The following is a 20,692-nucleotide window of genomic DNA, read 5'->3' as shown; positions in this document are numbered from 1 at the left end:
TTTACATTTTCAATAGTACCACAACACACTCAAACAGTAATGTACATGTAGACACTAGTTTTTTATTATCTGGGTATGCTTAAATCTAATTCAGGCTAGATTCTAAAAATGTAAATCACAACCTTAATTCTCCACATCTAAGACTCCTGTTTGGGTTCAATGGCCTAAAAGTTTTAAATTCAGAGGGAAGATAAACTGCTTAAAATCAAATTGACCTTCTGCTCTGTGGAAAATGGAAATTACTGATTCTCCAGTTCAATTTCTGGGCTCCTGAGTCCTTTCTTTAACAAATGCATCACAAAATTCAGAGCATCGCCTTAATATATTTAACCAGAATAATAAATCAAATTCTAACTAGTGCTATCACTTAATCAATAGCTTCAATACACATAAAGGAAATTATAGCACAGAATAATTGTTGAGATTACTTAGTTAGCTACTATGGGAATTCCTACCTCAAAGATCTAAACATAACTGCAGGTCCTATATTATAGTAAAACTGGACATTTTGCAAACATTATCAATTTTTAAACTTGATTTCATAGTTGTCTGGGGGTTTCTTTGTGGTTTTTTTTTTTTTTTTTTTTTTTTTTTTGGTTGTTAATCCTTACCTAAAAATATTTCCCATTGATTTTTTAGGGAGAGTAGAAGAGAGGGAAAGACAGAGAGAAACATCGAAGTGGTAGGAACACATCAATTGGTTGCCTCCTGCATGAGCCCCTATCAGGGTTTGGGCCAGGGAGGAGCCTGCAACCAAATTATGACGTGCCCTTGACTAGAACAGAATCAAACCTGCGACCCTTTGGTCCACAGGCCGACACTCTATCCACTGAGCCAAACCAGCTAGGACAAGCATGTCAAACTCACGGCCTGTGGCCACATGTGGCCCATAACAATATTTTTGTGGCTCAGCCAATATAACGGTATGTAAAAAATGTTTTAATAAAAATTTCGTAACTTAATTTTTACAATATCCTATAATTATGAATAACGAACTACAACATTCACTAATGACTGATTATTATAATAGTGTTGCGTTCATTTCCCTTACATGCAGGCACACCATTTCAGCCAATTGCTCATCATTAGCCTTGGACTGCTTGTGTGCAACAGGAAATATTTTGCTTTCAGAAAACAAGAAAAATAGGTTTATTTGCATTACGCTTATTAATTTGTGCAGTTATTCAGTGTCTGGTAAGTTAATGTTCAAGAAAAAAATGTTAACTTTTATGAAAATGTTCTATTGTTTTATATTAACAATTACTCATTTATTTCAGCCCTTTGTATTCAGCATGTCTCTATCAAAAGAGACCTACATTTCTATGAAAATTGAAGCTTTTGTCTTTTTGCGGCCCACATAAACTTAAACCTTGTGTATTTGGCCCATGTTAGCCTGTGAGTTTGACATGCTTGAGCTAGAATCATAGTCACTTTCATAAAACCAAGCATTTCATCAAGATCTCTGCACCAAAAACTAGAGAATATTGCTGAGAGACATTAAATACCAGAGTAACTGAAGAGATTAGCCAGAGTATTTAGATAGGAAGATTCAACATTGTTAAGCTGTCAATTGTCAATTTATTTTCAGATTCAATGCAATAGCAATTGAAATCCCAACAGGTTGTGTGTGAGTGTATAAGTGTATGTGTGTATGTGAGCCTGTGTGTTTTGAGTGTGTTTGGTGTGTGTGTGTGTGTGTGTGTGTGTGTGTGTTTGAACTGACAAGCTGATTCTCAAATTTATATGGAACTACAAAAAACTAACATAGCTAAGGCAAAATCAAAGAAGAATAAGCTAGAAAATGTACAGTCAGATATCAGGAATTTTTATAATATAGTATTTGTTGGTATACATGTAGATAAATAGATGAATGAAACAAAGTGTCTAAAAACATTTTGCATATCTGATCTTGTTTACCATAAAAGGGCCACTGATATACAATGGAAAAAGAATCATCTTTCAATAAATAGTTCTGAGTCAACTAGATCTCCATGTAGGAAAACACCAAACTTTGACCCTTATCTCACACTATGCACAAAAATTAATTAGAGATTATCTTAGACCTAACTTTAAAAGATAAAACAATAAAGAAAAAAAAACATAAAATCTTCATGAACTTGGGGTAGCAAAGGTTTTTTAAAAGGGATGTAGAAAGTACTAATTATAAAAGATAAATTGGACTTCATTAAAATTAAAATATTTATTAATCAAAAGACATTAAAAGAGCAAAAAAGCAAGCCACAGACTAGGAACTACAGACTATTGCAACACACATCCTATAAAGCAGCGTTTTTCAACCGCTGTTCCGCGGCACACTAGTGTGCCGCGAGATGTTGCCTGGTGTGCCGTAGGTGCAGACAAGACAAGAATTTTATAATTTTTCACTATTTTGTTTACTTAATATTTCATAATAAAGTAATTATAAAATACTTTCTTTGTGTTTATTTGATTCCTATTCAAGAGAATTACTTTATATATAGTCAATATAGGCACAGAGTTAAATTTTTTAACATTTTCTAATGGTGGTGTGCCTCGTGATTTTTTTCATGAAACAAGTGTGCCTTTGCCCAAAAAAGGTTGAAAAACACTGCTATAAAGTATCTTATCCAGAATATACAAAGATTCTCACAAATCAATAATAAGAAAATTGAAGCCCTATTTTGAAAATGCACACACACACACAAACACACACAAGCACACACACACATATACACACACACGCGCGCGCGCGTGCACGCAAACACAACTTAAGCACTTCACAAAAAAGAATATCCAAATTGTCAACCAGCATATGAAAGATTGCTCAACATCTTCAGTAATCAGGGAAATGCAAAGTCAAACCCCAATGAGATACAAGTAAATGACTAAAAATTAAAGAACTGACCGTACTAAGTGCTGATGAGGAAGTGGAGCAAGGAGAATGCTCCTACATTGCTTATGGGAGTAGAAACAGGACCACCACTTTAGAAAACTGTTTGGCAGCACTTAACAAAAGCTAAATATACCTGAACTCTAAGACCTAGATATTCAATAACCTAAGAGAAATAGGGAAAGCACACTGGACCAGAATATAACAAAAATAATACAGAAAAGTGATCAAACAAGAAAAAAGAGGGGGAGAGGAAGAAAGCTATTTTAAGAGAGAGATCACAAAAGGTCACAGAATCTTCACTGCTTATTTTGTTTCCAAAGCTATTCCTCCACAGGAGAGAACACTGGTGGAGGAGCAATGCCTTTTCTGAACATCTGTGAAGCTTTTCTCCACTTAGTCACAAAGTGCCTTGGTCAGCAGCACCATGCTTACATGTGCCATACTCAACATGAGAAATTCTTGAAAACACAAAATAATATTTTCTATATGACAGCATACTTTTTACTCTGAATTTCAGAGTGCAGTGTTTGTCAATTGGTAAAAGCCAAATTTCAGAATGTATTTTTTTTTCTTGAAATTAATATAAAACTAATTTAAAATGGTTTATGTGTATAGTTTGGAACCCAAGTTTATAATCAATTAAATATAAATACTTAACTTGAGGTTTTATCATAAGTAAATATATATATTTAGTTGGCATTCTATCATATTTCTTTGTATTTAGTTGTGTGGGTTTATTTTTTGTTGGTTTTGTTTTTTGATGCTTTTCCTTATTCTGCTTAATGTTACTGTTGATGATAACTCGATATTTTATCTTAAAGAGAAAGAGAAGAGCAAGAGAAAAAAGGAACCTTTAATTAATTATATATTTAAAAGCCTAAGTGACTGTTACAACCAGTTGACAGAATGACCCATCGACCGGTCACTGTGATGGGGTCAGATGCTTAATGCAAGAACTGCCTCCTGGTGGTCAGTGTGCTCCCACAGCCAGCCTCCCATGGTCGGGCAACCTCCTGCAGTCTCTCCCTGATCAGGGTCCCCCCCCCCCCCCCCAGCTAAGGGGCCCCCATCTGTGCACGAATTTGTGCACTAAGCCGATTTGATACATAAGTAGCTATCACAGAAGAAAGTTTTAAGTAACTGAGTATAGTAAGTTTTGAGTTGATCTACATGCGTATAATTTTTAATACAACTCTCTTCCCCACCGTCTTTTGACAATTAAGTTGAAACTGCCACATTCAAACAGAAGTTCATCTGTAGCATAAAAATACGCAAATATGCCTTATCTCATAAACTCCACATAATGGTACAATTGATGAAAAACGTGAAGCAAATTCTAAGTAGCCTCATGATTTTAAAATTCAAGTTGTTATTGAAACACTCCATATTACACTTGAATTCTGTCCCAAATAGGACAATATTCAAGTAATTGCTAAAGATACCATAGAGTCAATGTAAAGCAATTAAAAGACTCCATTCATCCTTCATATGTTTAGGTTTAACAGTAGACTGTTGACAACTTCAGACTCCAGAGCTGAAACCTTAGCCTCTCCCTCAGATTGGTTATATTTTATTTTTAGATGTAATCACTTCCCTCCGGTAAATGGTTAGTGACCGCATGCACAGGTCTGCACATGAGGAAACTAAAACTGGAACCTGCGCTGTGAATCAGCGACTCAAGACACAAGACGACGATGCCCATTGGGTCATCATCTTCAATAATCCTCATGACAGTGCTGTGGTGACATGGTAATTAAAGCGAATGATACTTGGAGTTAAGCAATTTCCATGGCACGTGCAGTATGTATGACTCTGCGGGCACCTACTACCTAATGGCATGATAAAAATCAACCCTTCCTGTTGTTCTTAATGTCCTTTAGTACTTTATGTTATGTGAATCCTGTTAGAGTTCAGATTGATTTTGAATTCATACTCTTATCAGATAGATTAAGTTGGTAAGTTAATGGGCCAGCATACATACATTTCTGTTGTCCTACATACGGTATAACCTGATAAAGAACTGAGATACCAACGCTGCAAAAGCAAAACATTCAGGGGAATCCCAAGCTGGAAAGTTTCAGTTATGCAAGATGATTAGGTTCCAGAGATCCACTGTCCTACACTGTGCCTATAGTCAACACTGCTGTATGATCGATTTAGACATTTGTTGAGGGTAGATCCCATGTTATGTGTTCTCACCCCAATAAAGGAAAAGTTATTAAAAGTAAAATAAATAAATAAATAAATAAATAAATAAATAAATAAATAAAATAAACCCAATAGCATAAGATGTAAGAAAACCAACGCCATTATGCTAACGGTGTTTTCTTTAGACATGCTGCATTAGATTGACCTCGGGAGCTTGCTAAACATGTAAATGAATGAATCCTACCCAAGGCTGACTTGCATGATGGGAATTTCTGAGACTGGGGCTTGCAAATTAATACCCCTAATGATACATGCTCACACTGAGACTGGAAATCCACTTATGCAGATCTTTCAAATAATTATCATCAAAATCATTTATTACACACTAGCATGTGCCTAAAAACTGTGTTCTACTTAATCGGAGATTCATTTTCCTTTCTAACCCAAAACAGTCCTGTTCCCTCTCAGTAGCAATTTGCTTTCCCTCTAGCTCTCTTAAAAGAGTCATAAATGAATCCAGAATAGTAACAGCTTTGTCAGAATAAACTCCCCTGCTCCATGTACTTCTTTTTGCCATGAGTCTTTCTTGATTTCTTTCTCATTAAAGAAAGAGTTCCCCACACCCCCCCAAAAAAAAATTTGACAGCCACAGAATGTCATTTATACAGTGGTAGGATACACAAACTTTCATGTAAATTATTTTAGGAAATGTACTTCCTGCCAAATTAATAAGAATAAAAAAAAGAGTCATAAAGACTCACATAACACTCAGAAACTAAAATTTGTTATGCTTTATAAGAGATTGCTTTTATTTTATGTGTGCCTCACACTCAAAAGTTTCTATCAGAGTGTATTCATACATGTTTGGCAAAAATTATTAAAGGATATACTTAAAAGAATAGGCACAATGAGACTCATACTCAGTATACATCATCACATGTGACCATAATCAGAATACAATATATGTAATTGCACAGAAGGAGAGCTGAAGTTTCTTTTTGCTTAGAAAATGGCTTTTTCAACTTTTATTTATGAGGTACATCTAGATTGGTACCTTACACATACTCAGTGTTCAAGAAAAACCTTCCAAATTAGTCACATAATTAGCTATAAAAATTAGAGGTAGAATTAAATGTTTCAAATTGCCTTCAAACCCTTTGGAAATATTTATGAGGTTGACAATCTAACAATTACAATTAAATATTACCTAGTTAGTTGAAATCTTTTGTTCACCTCATCTGAGATATTACAAAACTGATGTATAATTAAACGACATTTCCTTTTATATCTCCTATTCTGTTTTTCACTTTTTCCTAATTAAGATTAGCTATGTCCCCAGTTAATCCTAAATGGTAATGAGTTTCTGTACTTATAATTTAAATAAATTCAAATAATTTAAAACTTAAAGGAGAAAGGGAGAAATATACACACAGAAATGAACACAAATATATGTATATTTGCAAATATCAATGCGAGAAAGAAAAGGCATTTAGACCAATATGATATGCATATGAAAAAAAATGAGATAATTTTAGGAATTCTCAATGTTCAAATGAAGGTGAATGGGGAAAACAATATATTATTTATTTTGTCTTAATAAAGTTAACCCCTGGCCTCTTCAACTTAAACAAGGTTTATCTTCATGATTTAAAAAATAATTTAAAGGCTATAAATAGCATTTGATGACTGGGAAAAGAGGGAGCCTGGATACCTGGCTTGTCCCTGACCGTCACGGAAGTGGAAGCAGGAAGCAGGAGCGCGGCCGCGCAGAGCCAAAGTTTCCAAGAGCCAGCGTGACTCATTGTGCTTCGAAACCACGTGAACAAGTGACCACAGATCTGCAACACAACAAGATATTAGAATTGAGCTTATTATGTAATTCCTCTCATTGTATCTCCAGAAAATCCTCATCACCAATAAGAGCATATAATAGATTTTTACATTGTGTATAATTATATACAGTTGTCTTTGGTATCGATGGCAGATTGATTCCAGGACCCCCAAGGATACTAAAATATTTGGGTGCTCAAGTCCCTAATATAAAATGGAATAGTAATTACATATCTATACTAATAAAAGGGTAATATGCTAATTAGACAAGAAAGACCGGACATCCTTCCGGATGTGCTTCCTGACAAAGCCGGGGTGTGACTAGCCTGCAAACCACGCACAATCCCTCGACCAGGCTGGCCCTACCTCTCAGTGGGGATCCCCACCCTGATAGGGTGCATGGCTGGTGTGCAAACCACCTGTGGACCCTTGCCCAGGCCGACCCTGCCACCCAGAGGGGACCCCCACTCCAATCAGGATGTGGCCAGCCTGCAAACTACTCGCAGCCCCTCATCCAGGCTGGCCAAACTACTCACAGCCCCCCAATGAGTATCTCCCACCCCAATCTAGGGCCCCCTTCAGGAAAGGCCAGCTGGCCACCACCTATGCACCAGGCCTCTATCCTATAAAATAAAAGGGAAATAGGGCCCTAACGGCAGGACAACCAGAACAACTGCTGGACCAGTCACTATGAGGTGCACTGACCACCTCTTGGTCCCTTTCCCCAGCCAGCAGGCTCCAATCGCCTGATGGCCACCCATGACAGGGACGGGGCCAGTGAGCAGGCAAGAACAGCCAACCTCTCAGTCCCTTCCCCTGACCGTCAGGCACTGATCATCCATGGCAAATGGGGAACTGGGGGTGGGTGGTGGTGGGGGGTGGGGCTGGCTGCAGGCAGCTGGGGAAGATGGCCCTGATCACAGGCCAGGCTTAAATACCATACCCACACACAAATTTTATGCTCCAGGCCTCTAGTCCTAAATAATGAAACCCTAATATGCAAATTGACTGTACAGCCAAACGACCGGTAGAACAATCAGTTGCTATGACATGCACTGGACACCAGGGGACACTCAACACAGGAGCTGCCCCCAGCCCTCAGGCCCTACCAGCAGTGGCAGCAGGGGGTGTGGGGGCGGTGAGCAGGCCGCACCAGGCCAGCCAAGGCAGGTACCAGCAGGGGCCTCAATCACCCCACCAATCGCCTCACAGATAGGCCCTGATGGCCAGCCAGGCCTAGGGACCCTACCCGTGCACAAATTTTGTGCAGTGGGCCTCTAGTAATCTATATTTGCAGATGGGCTACGTATAACTTCATCTGACTGGCTCATTTCACTTAGCTTATCTCACATACCACTTCATTTGAGTGGATTCAACACAGTGCTTGGCAAGTGGCAAATTCAAATTTTGCTTTTTGAAACTTTCTGGGCTTTTTCCCCCTGAATATTTTTAATCCAAAGATTGTTGAATCTGTGGACACAAAACCTGCAGGTACAGAGGGGTGACTGTAATCGGATATTGATTATATATGCAATTATACATAATGTATCAATTCACACCTTTTTAAAATCTTTATCATTGAAAGTATTATATGTTCCCTTTTTTACCCCACTAACCCCCTCCAGCCTCCCCCCATCCTTCACTCAGACCTTCACCATCCTATTGTCTGTGTCCATGGGCTATGCATATATGCATACAAGTTCTTTGGTTGATCTCATCTCACCCATCCACCTTTGCCTTCCTCTGAGATTCCATGTTTATGTCTCTAGATCTATTTTGTTCATTAGATTCCACATATGAGAGAGATCATGTGATGCTTGTCTTTCTCTGACTGGTGTGTGTCACTCTCCAGATCCCTCTATGCTATTTCAAAGGGTAAGAGATTCTTTTTTTATTTTTATCTTTTCACTGCTGCATAGTATTTCCTAGTGCAAATGTACCACAGATTTTTTTATCCATTCATCTACTGGGCTGCTTCCAGATTTTAGCTATTATAAACAGCATACATTCTTTCTGATTAATGTTTTGGGTTTCTTGGATATATTCCTAGAAGTGGGATCACTGGATCAAATGGGAGTTCCATTTTTAGTTTTTGAGGACACTCCATACTGTCTTCCATAGTGGCTGCACCAGTCTGCATTCCCTCCAGCAGTGCACTAGGGTTCGCTTTTCTCCACATCCTCACCAGCACTTCTCATTTCTTAATTTGTTGATATAGCCATTCTGACAGGTGTGAAGTGATATTTCATTGTTTTAATTTGTATCCCTCTGATGATCAATGATTTTGAGCATTTCTTCATATGTCTCTTGGCTATCTGTATGTCCTCTCTGGAGAAGTGTCTATTTAGGTCCTTTGCTCATTTTTAATTGGATTATCTGTCTTCTGCTTGTTAAGCTGTATAAGATCCTTATATATTTTAGATATTAATCCTTTGTCAGATGTCTCATTGCCAAATACATTCATAATGTATCAACATATACTTTAATATGTATGAAAAAACTCTGAATATATTTTCAGATTAGTTCCTAATTATCAGTTTATACAGCCTTTTATAATTTAAATTTTGTCTTCTTTAAAAATGTTTAACATCATATCACTTAAAATAATTTATATATTTTATTGTTTTTTTAATCCTGGTAAATGACACCTAACATAAAATTTAATATTGTATATTTTAATGGCATTAAATAACTTCACATTGACCTCTAATAATCTATATGTGCAGATGGGCTACATATCACTTCATTTGACTGGCTTATTTCACTTAGCTTATCTCACATACCACTTCATTTGAGTGCTTGGCAAGTGGCAAATTCAAGTTTTGCTTTTTGCTTAACTATTTTGTTACTGGATTGAATAATCACTGCTACTGGAGTAATTACTGCACACATAAAATATTTTTTCGTCTATTTAAAGTGTAAAATGGATCTATGCAATGCCCAACACATGTGAAACTGCCACTAACATCATAATTAATATTAATGTAAGAATCACCACCATCCATAACTTTTCACCTTGCAAAACTGAAATTCTGTAACTCCCCATTTCTCCCTTCCCCGGCCTCTGGCAACCACAATTCTACTGTCTATTCTACAGATATGTCTATTCTAAGTACCTCATATAAATGGAATCACACAGTAGTTATCCTTTTGTGACTTTATTTCATAATTTATCAAAGTCTGTCTATGTTGTAGCATGTGTCAGAATTTCCTTCTTTATTAAGGCTGAATAATATTATACAGTATGTTTATATTATATATTGTTTATCCATTCACCCTTTGATGGAAGTTTGGTTTCTCCCATCTTTTGGCTATTGTGAATAATGGATATTCAAATAATATGAATATATAAACATCTGTTCGTGTCCCTGCTTTCAATTCTTTTGAGTATATACCTAGAATGGAATTGCTGGATCACATTATAATTCTATTTTTAATTTTCTGAGGAACCACCATACTGTTTTCTATAGAAGCTGACCCATTTTACATTCCCAGCAATAATTTACAACAGTTCCAATTTCTCCACATCTTCACCAACATTATTTTCTGGTGTGCGTGCATATGTGTGTGTGGAGGGGGCGGGGGGGACGTGCACGCGGGCGTTTAAAAGCAGCCTCTGATGGGTGTGAGATGATATCTCATTGCGGTGTTAATTTTCATTTCCCTAAGGATCAATGATATTGAACACTTTCATGTGCTTATTAGCTATTTTTGTACCTTCTATGGAAAAAAGGTCTATTTAAATCTTGCCCATTTTTAAATTTGGTTTGTGTTGTTGTTGCTGACTTGTAGGAATTCTTTATATATTCTGATTATTAACGCCTTGTCAGACATATGATTTGCAAATTTTTTTTTCCACATGGTGGGTTGCCTTTTCATTCTGTTTCTTCTGGCCTTTGCAGCACATTTTTTAATTTTTATGTAGTCCAAATTAATTTTTCTTTTATTGCTTGTTCTTTAGGTGTCATATAATTATTTAAATCTTTAAAACATAATTTTATGACTTACAATTCTATTTTCTCTTATGAATAATAATTTTCCATATTTTGACTTAATTAATATCATCACATTTTCTATAAAATTAACTGTTTTGTTACTGGATTGAATAACACTGCTACTGAAGTAATTACTGCACACATAAAAAATATTTTTTCCTTCTATTTAAAGTGTAAAATGGATTTATGCAATGTCCAACACATCTGAGCCTGCCACTAACATCATATTTAAAACTAATGTATTACTCCCAAAATTGTTTGTCTTTCTGAATTCAGATTACTACTTTACAGAAATTCCAATAAAAGATTTAGTAAATAGAACCCCTGTAATGGAAAGCTTTAACATTACTTAAATTAATTTTTATAGTGCAGTAACTAACATGGAAATGAATAGCAATTAAAAATATAATGGCTCCTTCAGTGTACTTGACAAGCATAGTATAATTAGAATAGCTATTCTAAGAGTTCTAAATATGCAAATAATATTGTCATATATTTGCCACCATTTAAAGTTTACTCAAGAGTCAAATATAAAATAAGCCATTGTACCAGTGTCTAAATGTTGTCCATAGACACTCTTTAGAAGAAAACTAAAGCCACCATCTTTGGTATTCTGCATGTGCCGAACACCCTAAGATCAGCATTTTAAAATTAACTCAAGATTGGATATTTCTGAGAGAATAGCTAGAAGCGGCAATTGTAATATTAAAATCATATGTGTGGTTCTAATATCAAACAGCTGGTTTTATACTTATTTCTTTTGAACTCTCTCATCTAGATATAGTCCTAATCCCAATGTGACTTTGCAAACATATCCTAGCTATGACTTCAAGTCAGTTGGTAACTATTAAAGCAATTAATTCTATTTCAAGGAAACAAGCTCACAAACATTGATCAGACTCACAAATATTGATCTAACTTTCAGAGAGATTCTTGATCACTTTCATTTTTAAACAAAGTGATTTTTATTAGTTGATAAATTAGCAGCACAATATAGTAGCTAAAGCCATGGCTTTGTGTCTGAGCTTTGCCGTTTATGTATTTTCACCAAGCCTTCATTTATTCACTTGAAAACCAGGAGCAATACTATTTAATACTTGGAAAGAGTAAAGCAGAGAGCCCTGAACACAGTAAGTGTTCAAAAAAAAAAAAAAAAAATACCCGCTACTATAATTGTTCACTCTACATACTCATAAATAAGAATTAGTAAAAATGTAATTGCATTTCTCTCTTTAACCTGATATAAATATTGATATTTGCACAATGAAGAAGTGCCAAGGCATCCTTAAAATTAGTTCATTGAAGTTTTGGTCCCTGTTCAGCAACAAAGAACCAGAGGGTTATATAGCCAATAAGCATAAGCAATCTATTTAAGCCGCTTAGAGAATAAATGTACTCAGCTTCACTTATCCAAAAGGTTTGAAGAACAAGATGTTATTGTTAGTTGACTAAGTATTCTATTCACTAAAGAATTGCCATTCCACTGAAATGGTGAGATCACCATGGCCAACCTACTGAAATGTCACTGGCCAACTTCAGCAAGATCTTGAAAGAAGTCTTTTTCTTACCCAGCTCAGTTAGCTCTGGTGTAGCTCAGTTGGTTGAGCATCTACCTATCAACCAGGAGATCACAGTTCAATTCCTGGTCAGGGTACATGCCTGGGTTGCCAGGCTCAATCCCCAATGTGGGCCATGCAGGAGAGAATCAATGATTCTCTCTCATGATTGATGTTTCTCTCTCTCTCTCTCTCTCTCTCTCTCTCTCTCTCTCTCTCTCTCTCTCTCTCTCCCTCTCCCTCTCTCCCTCCCTCCCTCCCTCCCTCCCTCCCTCTCCCTTCCTCTCTGAAATCAATAAAAACATATATTTTAAAAAAGAAAAAAAAGAAAAAGAATCCTTTTCTCTCCTTATCTAATTCAACTGACAAATCTAAAATTTACATCTCCAGCCCAAACCTCTTCTCTGAACTTTAGGCTTTGCATCCACCTGCCTATTCAATCTCTCTTAGATATCACACAGACATCTGTAATTATACAAATAAAACATTTGATTCTCAACACCACTTGTTCCTCTAATTCTCTTCCAAATCTCAGTAATTAGCACCCAACAAAATGCTCAAACAAGAAACCTAAGCACACATGGATTCTTCTGTCTTCCTTATCATCTCCCACACCCAAACCATCATACCAGAGTTACCCTGCACACATTTCAAATCCATTCGTTGCTTTGCAGTCCTCTACCACTATCCTAGGTCAGATTGTCCTGATCTAGACTCCTTGGCAGTTCCCTAAACTAATTTCCCTCATCCACCATCAACTCTGGACAAAATTCACTCTCAACATAGCCTTAGAGAGATTTTCTTAAAAATCAAAGTTGGATCATGTCATTTCCAGCTTTAAACCCTTTAGTTGTTTCCCATTATATTTCAAATGCAATCCAAAAAATCCTATCTATGGCCTAGGAGTCTCAAATAATCTGGACCCTGCCCACCTTTTCAGTATATTCCTCTTCACTAATGTTTTATTCCTCAAATTCCCTGACTCTTGCCAATCTCAGGGCTTTTGTGTGTCTGGGAATATGCTGGATCCTGCTCTTCCTTACATCTTTCAATTTAAATCTTACTAAGTGGAAAAGCCATTGCCTGTCCATGCCCTGGCCCCATTTTTCTCTATCTCAGACTATTTGTCCGTATGTTTATTGCTCTTACTCAATTCTAAGCTCCTTGAGAACAGGGATTACTGTAAATCTGTTCTATCACTGTGTCCTGAGCACTTGACACAGTACCTGGAAAAGCAGAGACTCAATAAATATTTGCAGAAAAGATGAAGAGATTGAGAACCACAAATCTTGGTAGTCACAAAATAGTACAGGGGATGTAAACTGCATCACAGGAAATATAGTAAATAATATTATATAAACATATAGAGTGCCAGGTGGGTACTTGAAATACCAGAGGGATCACTTTGTAAAGCATATGATTGCCTAACTATCATGCCGTACACTTAAAACTAACACAACTTAGTATTGTATGTAAACTGTAATTGAAAAATAAAAAAATTTAAATATTTACTGAATTTTAAAAAGTAAAAAGCTGCCAGTCTTCAAATCTTGAGATACAGTAAATTATACTTATCTTTGAATCTACAGTGACAATAATTTTATCTTTATTGTATAATTCTTAATGCATCTCAGAACATTTGCTCTTTGCATAGTTCTAAAATATGTTTACTATCTGATGTTCCTGTTGCTCCAACCTTAATTAAATAGAGACATACTCCACTCAGCTAAGAATATTAGAAATAACTTTTTATCGCATTCTCAAAATGAATCCTGTATATGTTTAAAAGGGACAAAAAAACAAAAACAAAAAACACACCTTTTTCAGATCTTTAATCTCTGCTGTAAGCTGTTGACAAGGGTTGACTCCCCCCAAAAATTGTCGAGGACAAAGCTTTTTTTGGGGTCTTTCTGGACTCTCCTCCGGATCCTTCTTACCCTCCCCAGACACCTGCTGTTCTCAGGCTGCTTCCTGCTGCCTTCCCTGGTGCCCTCCCGGATTTCTCAATTCTGGGCTTTGTCCACAATCTCGTTTCTCAGCAAAAATTGCCTCTTTGCTATTCTGTCCCTCAGATCCCAGCTACGTAGTTATCAAGTTAGCTTTATAAATGAATCTAGGCCAGTGTTTAATGTGTTCCTCCCAGGTAAGATTTAAACTTTACCGCAGACCTTTAATGTTTTCCCAATGGAGTAAGTAATGTAGTAGAAACTTAGAATAATATAGTGGATGCTGAGCTTTCTTAAGGTTTTCAAATCATGTTTTTCAAATTGTGTACAAGGATGTCTCATGATTCATTTTAAGAAGGATATGAAGAAAGCTGGTCATCATTGTTGTCATTTTCTGCAGTAGAATTTCTTTTACTTGTATATATGGTATTTATTTTAATACTCAGAATAACGTAAGAGGCAGGCATGCCTGCCCCTCACATCACCAGGGTTAGGGAAAGAGATCTACATAACATGTGTCAAATATTAGAAAGTTAAAAACAAAGCTAATAAAACTGATAATAGATATATGTGGTTTCTTTTCTTCCTTTCTTTCTTTCTTTCTTTCTTTCTTTCTTTCTTTCTTTCTTTCTTTCTTTTTTTTTCTTCTTCCTTTTATCTTGGTAAATATATCTTGACAAAAACCTGAAGGCCAAAGTCAAGTTTAAAATTGACAGCACAGACTGCAAGGAATACACTGGCCTTTGGCCTGGACCAAAGTCCAGCCCTCACTCTTTCCCATTCCTGGCTCCGTCTATACCAGGAGGGGCATCAACCACACATATGAGAACATCCCAATAATTCTAAGCTCCGCGCACAGCACCTGCCAACAGCCACCCCTTGACCACTCCCTTGGGCCTAGGAGTGTTCACACCTAGTGACTTGCTCTGGCCCTGGGAAGATGGATCCCAGGGCCTTCTAAAGTAGAGGGCTCAGAGCAGGGACCCTTTTGCCCAGGCCTCAGGGTGGCACTGAAGACAGGTAGCAGGTCCCTGTTCTGCAGATGGGAAACACTAAACCTCAATAGAAGATCCCACAATCGGGGATTCAAGTCCAGGTCTGCTTGACTAATAAGCCTTTACTGTTACACCATGTTTACCATCAGGATGTAGGACAGACCGATCACATTCTATACATTTCCTTTTAAATTTTCAGCCATTCTCTATCAGTATCCAAGTCAGACTCCATACAGTTCCTTCCTGGTGCTACCAAGTACTACGTCATAATTGTTAGTGCGCCCAGCAATGGTAATCTTAAGCAGACAACACTGCTAGAGCCTATGAACCTCTAAAATCATCCAGACAGTCCTGCGTTTAAATCAAACCATCTTGACTACCCTTCAGTATGCCTGTATGTAACTCCACCAAAAAAAAAAAAATCTGGCCATACGGTTATGAAGTGACACATCTTGTAAATGAGCAAAACAACAGGTGTCTTACATCTGTTCTTTACCAATCTTTAGAATCTATCTTTCATAAAGCTATACTAGGGTCTATAGACAATTAGATAAAACCGACTGCAAAGTTATACCTATAGAGTTAAAACTCCAAGCCAATAATAGGACAAATATCCTCTAAGATTAGAACTAGATCTAGCATTATTTCATGATATTTTTCATTGACTGTAGTAATAAAACAGGTTATTTTGGGAAGTCTTTTGTAGCTTAGGCAAACTAGCTTATAAAGTTTCTACCCTCTTTATATTCTACAGATACCTCTTGACCTTCATATTTCAGTTACAGGCAACATCATTAATTCAGGAGCCTAAATCAGAAATTTCAAAATCATCTTCAACCCCTTCTCTACCCTACATATCAAATTTCCAAGTTTATCAGATCTACTTTTAAAATGTCTTTGGAATCCATACCAACGTTCTCATCCCCACAAAAACTGCCTTAGTTCATGTGCTTACTAGTTTTAATCTGGAAAAGTGCAATAGCCTCCCAATTAGACTCCTTTCCTTCAGTCGTTTTAAAAAATACCAGAGGCCCGATGCACGAAATCCGTGTAAGAGCAGGCCTTCCTTCCCGGCCGCCACAATCGCCAGGCTCCTCTAGTCTTGTTCCCCTTAACGGCATCTCCTACTGCTAAGTAATTCCATTTCTAAACCAAAACTTTAATCACATTCGTGTTCTGCTTTGCTGAAGTCTCCTGGTGGCTTTTCACTGCCCAGTCCTCAGAGAGGTGCTCCAGGCTCTTTGACAGTAGGGCCTCAACTCTCAATCAGTCCAGTCTCAAGCCCTGCTCTGCCTTCCAAATGACCTCCACTCCATCAGATTATTCACAATTCCCCAATGTGCCAGGCTTCTGCACAGACTGTTTTGGCTGCTGGAAATGTCCTTCTAATTCTCTCTCCATCTGGTGAACATTTACTCTGCCTTCCACATGCAGTTCAAATGTGGAAGAAGTCTGCAAGATCCGTCAGATACAGAGTTTGTTACTCACTGCCTTGAGGGCCAGCAGAGCTTAGTAGCCATTGTAACAATGTATGTGTATTCTGTCTCCTATCCATAGTCAACATCTTGGAGAAAAATAATTGCAACTTATCGGTTGGGTTTTGTTTAAACTTGGCATTTAGTAGGTACTCATTCATTCTATTTGTAGGATCAATATAGTCTAAAGCAATACCTCTGTACTAAAATTAATCAAATGAAAGGTTGGAACTGTCGAGTAATATATCTAGAGAGGAAATGGATGAAGTAAAAAAAAATTATAGAAAAATATTTTTTTTTAAAATTACTAAAAGGCTCAGTGCATGCAATTTCAGTTCTTTTGGGGACAAAAAAAAAAAATATTATCAAGGTTCTCTTCTTCAAAAAAAAATATATTCCTTGGTTCTGAATGTCTCTATTCCTCTAAAATTTATCAACTTTATCACCTTTTCTCAGAGTTCCATGTTATTTCTCCTGTCACTTCAACCCTAGTGCCTACTTCCTATTGGATCTCTAACTTCATGTTCCCCTGGAGCATGTTAATCCATCCTCTCTATCCCATAGGAATCTATTCTCAATCTCAACCCTCGTGACTGGCCTACATTTTTTTCAGTTTTAATTCTTTAGCTCCATTTCCACAGATCTATGTCAATAATCCATTGTCTCTTAAAATTTTAAATATATATATTTATATATATTCCTCCATTTTTTCTAATTGTTCCATTTGAAGAGCTGTACTAGCTTTCTGATTGAATAATCTTACAATCTAATTAGTTACCTTTGATTTCTCTCAAAGAGAGAGAGAGAGAGACAGAGAGAGAGACAGAGAGAGAGAGGGAGAGATCAATAGGCCTGTGTTATCCGATGCATGGATAACACAGGCCTATTGTTTCACTCTTGCATCCAAAGTCTTTCCATCAATTTACAAATTCAATGAGCAATTTCCTTACCTGATTATCTCGCCACTTGCCTATAAAATAACACCCGAAAGCGCCCCTTGCCTCTTAGCCTCTCCTTTCCAATCTCTCCTTGGCAGGTGCTATCTGCTTTCTTCATCTCAGGTTTCACCCCAGTTTGGATTCTCTGCCTTACCGGGCACATGACTACTCACTCCCACCTCTAAGCCTTCACACATGCCATTCCTTCTGGCTGGAATGTCCTCCCTCTTGCTCTCTTCTGCTACGCCTTTCTATTCGCTGCCTCTTTAAGATATATGTCCTCAGCATGGCCTGCCTTAAATAATCCAACTCAGTCACATTCATTCTATTTTTTCCAGCATCCTTTCCAGGTTATAAATTTGCATCTCCCTTAAGTTCAGCTAGTTTTTATTTCTGTTTATTTTTCATTCTTCTCTTGAGTTGCAGTTATGTCACCAATTAGCAATACAATACCTCCATATCTTCCCCTGCCTCTAAAACCAAGACTCTGTGTACCCACTGGGCATTTTTGTCTGGGGGGTGAGGGGAAGGGATGAACTAAAACTGCAGCAGGAGAGATTCAACTGGAAGACCAGAAAGTAGATGGAAAATTTCCATTTCTGGAGAATAGCATGGGCTCCCATCTGTTTTAGATGGTTTCCTTGGATGATGATTCAGATACAGAGATAGTGTCCAAACTGTGATAACAATCCCATTTGATTTTCTTTCACCTTCTTGCTCTTTCTCTGACCTGTCCCTGTCCGGCTCAGGCTCCCCTCCCTGCTCTGTTTTTCATCTTCGCCCTCCTTTCCGAGAAAAGGCTACTTAGACTGCCTACCAGTTTGAGAAACCAGTCTGGACAAAACCTCAAGGAAGCACCTACTAGTTTCTTTCTCCATTTTCCTATCCCCTGGGGAGAGAATGAATTTTTCCACCCCTGGGGATCACACTTCCTTTTTGCCACTCAAGACAAATATTTCCGCTCCTATCAGCTTCTCCTAAAAAATAGGCTTTTCGGTGAGTTTTGCACCATCTGGACACGACCATCCCAGCTCCTCTTTGCAGACACCTATTGAAGATCTCCACTTAGAGAGGGTCCTAGATTTTCTTGCCATGCACCAGCCAGGGGATGCGAAAAGATCCCACATTGGAACAGAGCAGGTTCTAAGAAGCCCTTAAAGAACTTCAGCAGTGCTTGATTTGAGCAGAATGAGAAGCACCTTGTGCGCACTCTCTGTCTCTGTCTCTCTCTGTTTTTGGTTATGGTCTGGGGCAGGGATGGGGTTGGGGGGTATTTCATGCCCTCCATTCTCAGGCTGGTAGACATTCCTCTTGAGCTTCCTGACCACCCTCCCATCTTTTTCTGCACAGATTTCTCCCCTCCAAGCAGAGGGGACCAGGACGTCTTGGCTTTGGGGGTGGCAGGAGGCAGCACAATTTTCCCCCTTTACCCTTGCATTTCCCAACTTCAAACTGGTCACTCCCTCACTCCCTGCTGCATTTCCTTGATGGTCCCATGAAAACTCCAGGCATTTTCAGGATCTTTTTGACCCCCAGCTACTGCTAGCTCTGCATTGCCACATCCCCTCCGCCCTCTCCCAAACCAGGGTCTCTCCGAGGCGCCCGCACCCTGGCCCGCGCCCCACGGCGCTCACCTGCCCGCGCTCCCCGCGCCCTCCCGCCCGCAGGGGCCCGCGAGGGGCAGGCTTCGCTTACACGCCCGTGTGCCCTGGAGGAGCCAGTGCGCCTGGTTCCGCGCCAACAAACTTCTTCTGCGGGACCCGCGGCGGCCCGGCGGGTGGCGCGGCCGCTCCCCCTCCCGCTCCCCGCGGCGCCGGCGCACTGGCGGCCGCGGCGGCCGTTCCCCGGCGGAGGCGGCGGAGGAGGCGGGGGCCGCGTTCTCCCTCCGGGCGCCGAGCAGCCCGGACGTTCCCGCGGCGGCGGCGGCTGCGGGGCCGGGGACGGCGACCGCGCTGCAGGGTGATTGGGCGCCGGGCCGGAGGCTCCGGGGAGCGCGGCCCGGGAGGAGGCCGAGGTCCCGGGGTCCCGCGCTCGCGCCCCCGCCAAGTCGCACTTGGGAGAAACGCCCGCAGGTCGGCATTAGCGACCCTGGTCCGAGACCCCGGCACCGGCACACGTTCTCCTCGCTTCCTTCCCCGGGGGGGGAGGGGAGGGGTAACCTCTCTAGACACTGACCCAACCTTCATCCTTAGCGGCGTGCATGGATGCTGTTTGTTTTTGGGCAATGAACACCATATATAATATATATATTATTCTGCATTAGATGTCTGTTCTCGCCCGCAGTGCTCTTAGTTCTGCTTTACCAACCCACACGGAGCCCGAGATAAGCCACCTAGAACTAAAGTAGAGCGCGCACAGCCCGCAGGATGCGCCCGCGGAACGCGGACTGCGGCGCCCGGAGCCCGGGGTAAAGCGGCCGCGTCGCGCCCAACGCTCCGGGTCCCCCGGGGAAGCTACCTCTGCGAATGCGTAATTGCAGGTGTGCGTGCTTCCTCCGCCCAAACGGACCTCCGTGCGGCGGCGCGGGTCTTACCTGCTGGTGGAAAGCAGATGCACGCCAAGGATCGGAAACGCGGCCCCGGGTGCGGGCGAGGGAGTGGAAGGGGCCGGCCGGCCGCAGAGCCGCGCCGCTTACCTTGGCCGTGGGCGCGGGGCCCCGCGGGCGCCGTGGAGTCCGGGCCGGGCTGCCGCACCGCCGTGGAGTGGCCCGCGCGAGCTCCCTGCGAGTGGGGACGGGGGACGCGCCGCTGCCCTTATTAGTCTCTCCCCGCTGACCCTCCCCCTCGGCGGGGAGGACGGAGGGCTCTGCGGGGCCGGACTCCGCCAACTCGTGCACAGGTCTCCCCTGAACCGTAACAAGGTCGCCTGGGAGCTGGGAATAATGCATTTCGGGTTTACTGTTTTTTATTCGGTTTCCACAAGATAGGATGGTGGGTC

General features: G+C 39.9%; 1 protein-coding gene across 1 annotated transcript in view; it reads right to left on the bottom strand.

The window, feature by feature from the left end:
* The window catches only part of COL19A1 (collagen type XIX alpha 1 chain), a 276,934-nt gene extending 256,457 nt beyond the window's left edge, over window positions 1-20,477 (bottom strand). The window contains exons 1-2 of the mRNA XM_084890396.1: window positions 20,391-20,477; window positions 6,732-6,858 (exon numbers count right to left, since the gene is read on the bottom strand). Coding sequence (XP_084746522.1) covers window positions 6,732-6,822 — 91 coding nt within the window. The 5' untranslated portion in view covers window positions 6,823-6,858; window positions 20,391-20,477. The remainder of the gene's footprint in view (window positions 1-6,731; window positions 6,859-20,390) is intronic.
* Window positions 20,478-20,692: the final 215 nt, after the last annotated feature.

Source organism: Pipistrellus hanaki (assembly GCF_964339955.1).
Source record: "Pipistrellus hanaki genome assembly, chromosome: 7".
NCBI classification, from domain to species: domain Eukaryota; kingdom Metazoa; phylum Chordata; class Mammalia; order Chiroptera; family Vespertilionidae; genus Pipistrellus; species Pipistrellus hanaki.
Note: the sequence above shows the minus strand (reverse complement) of the source record. Positions and strands in the feature narration are given on the sequence as shown.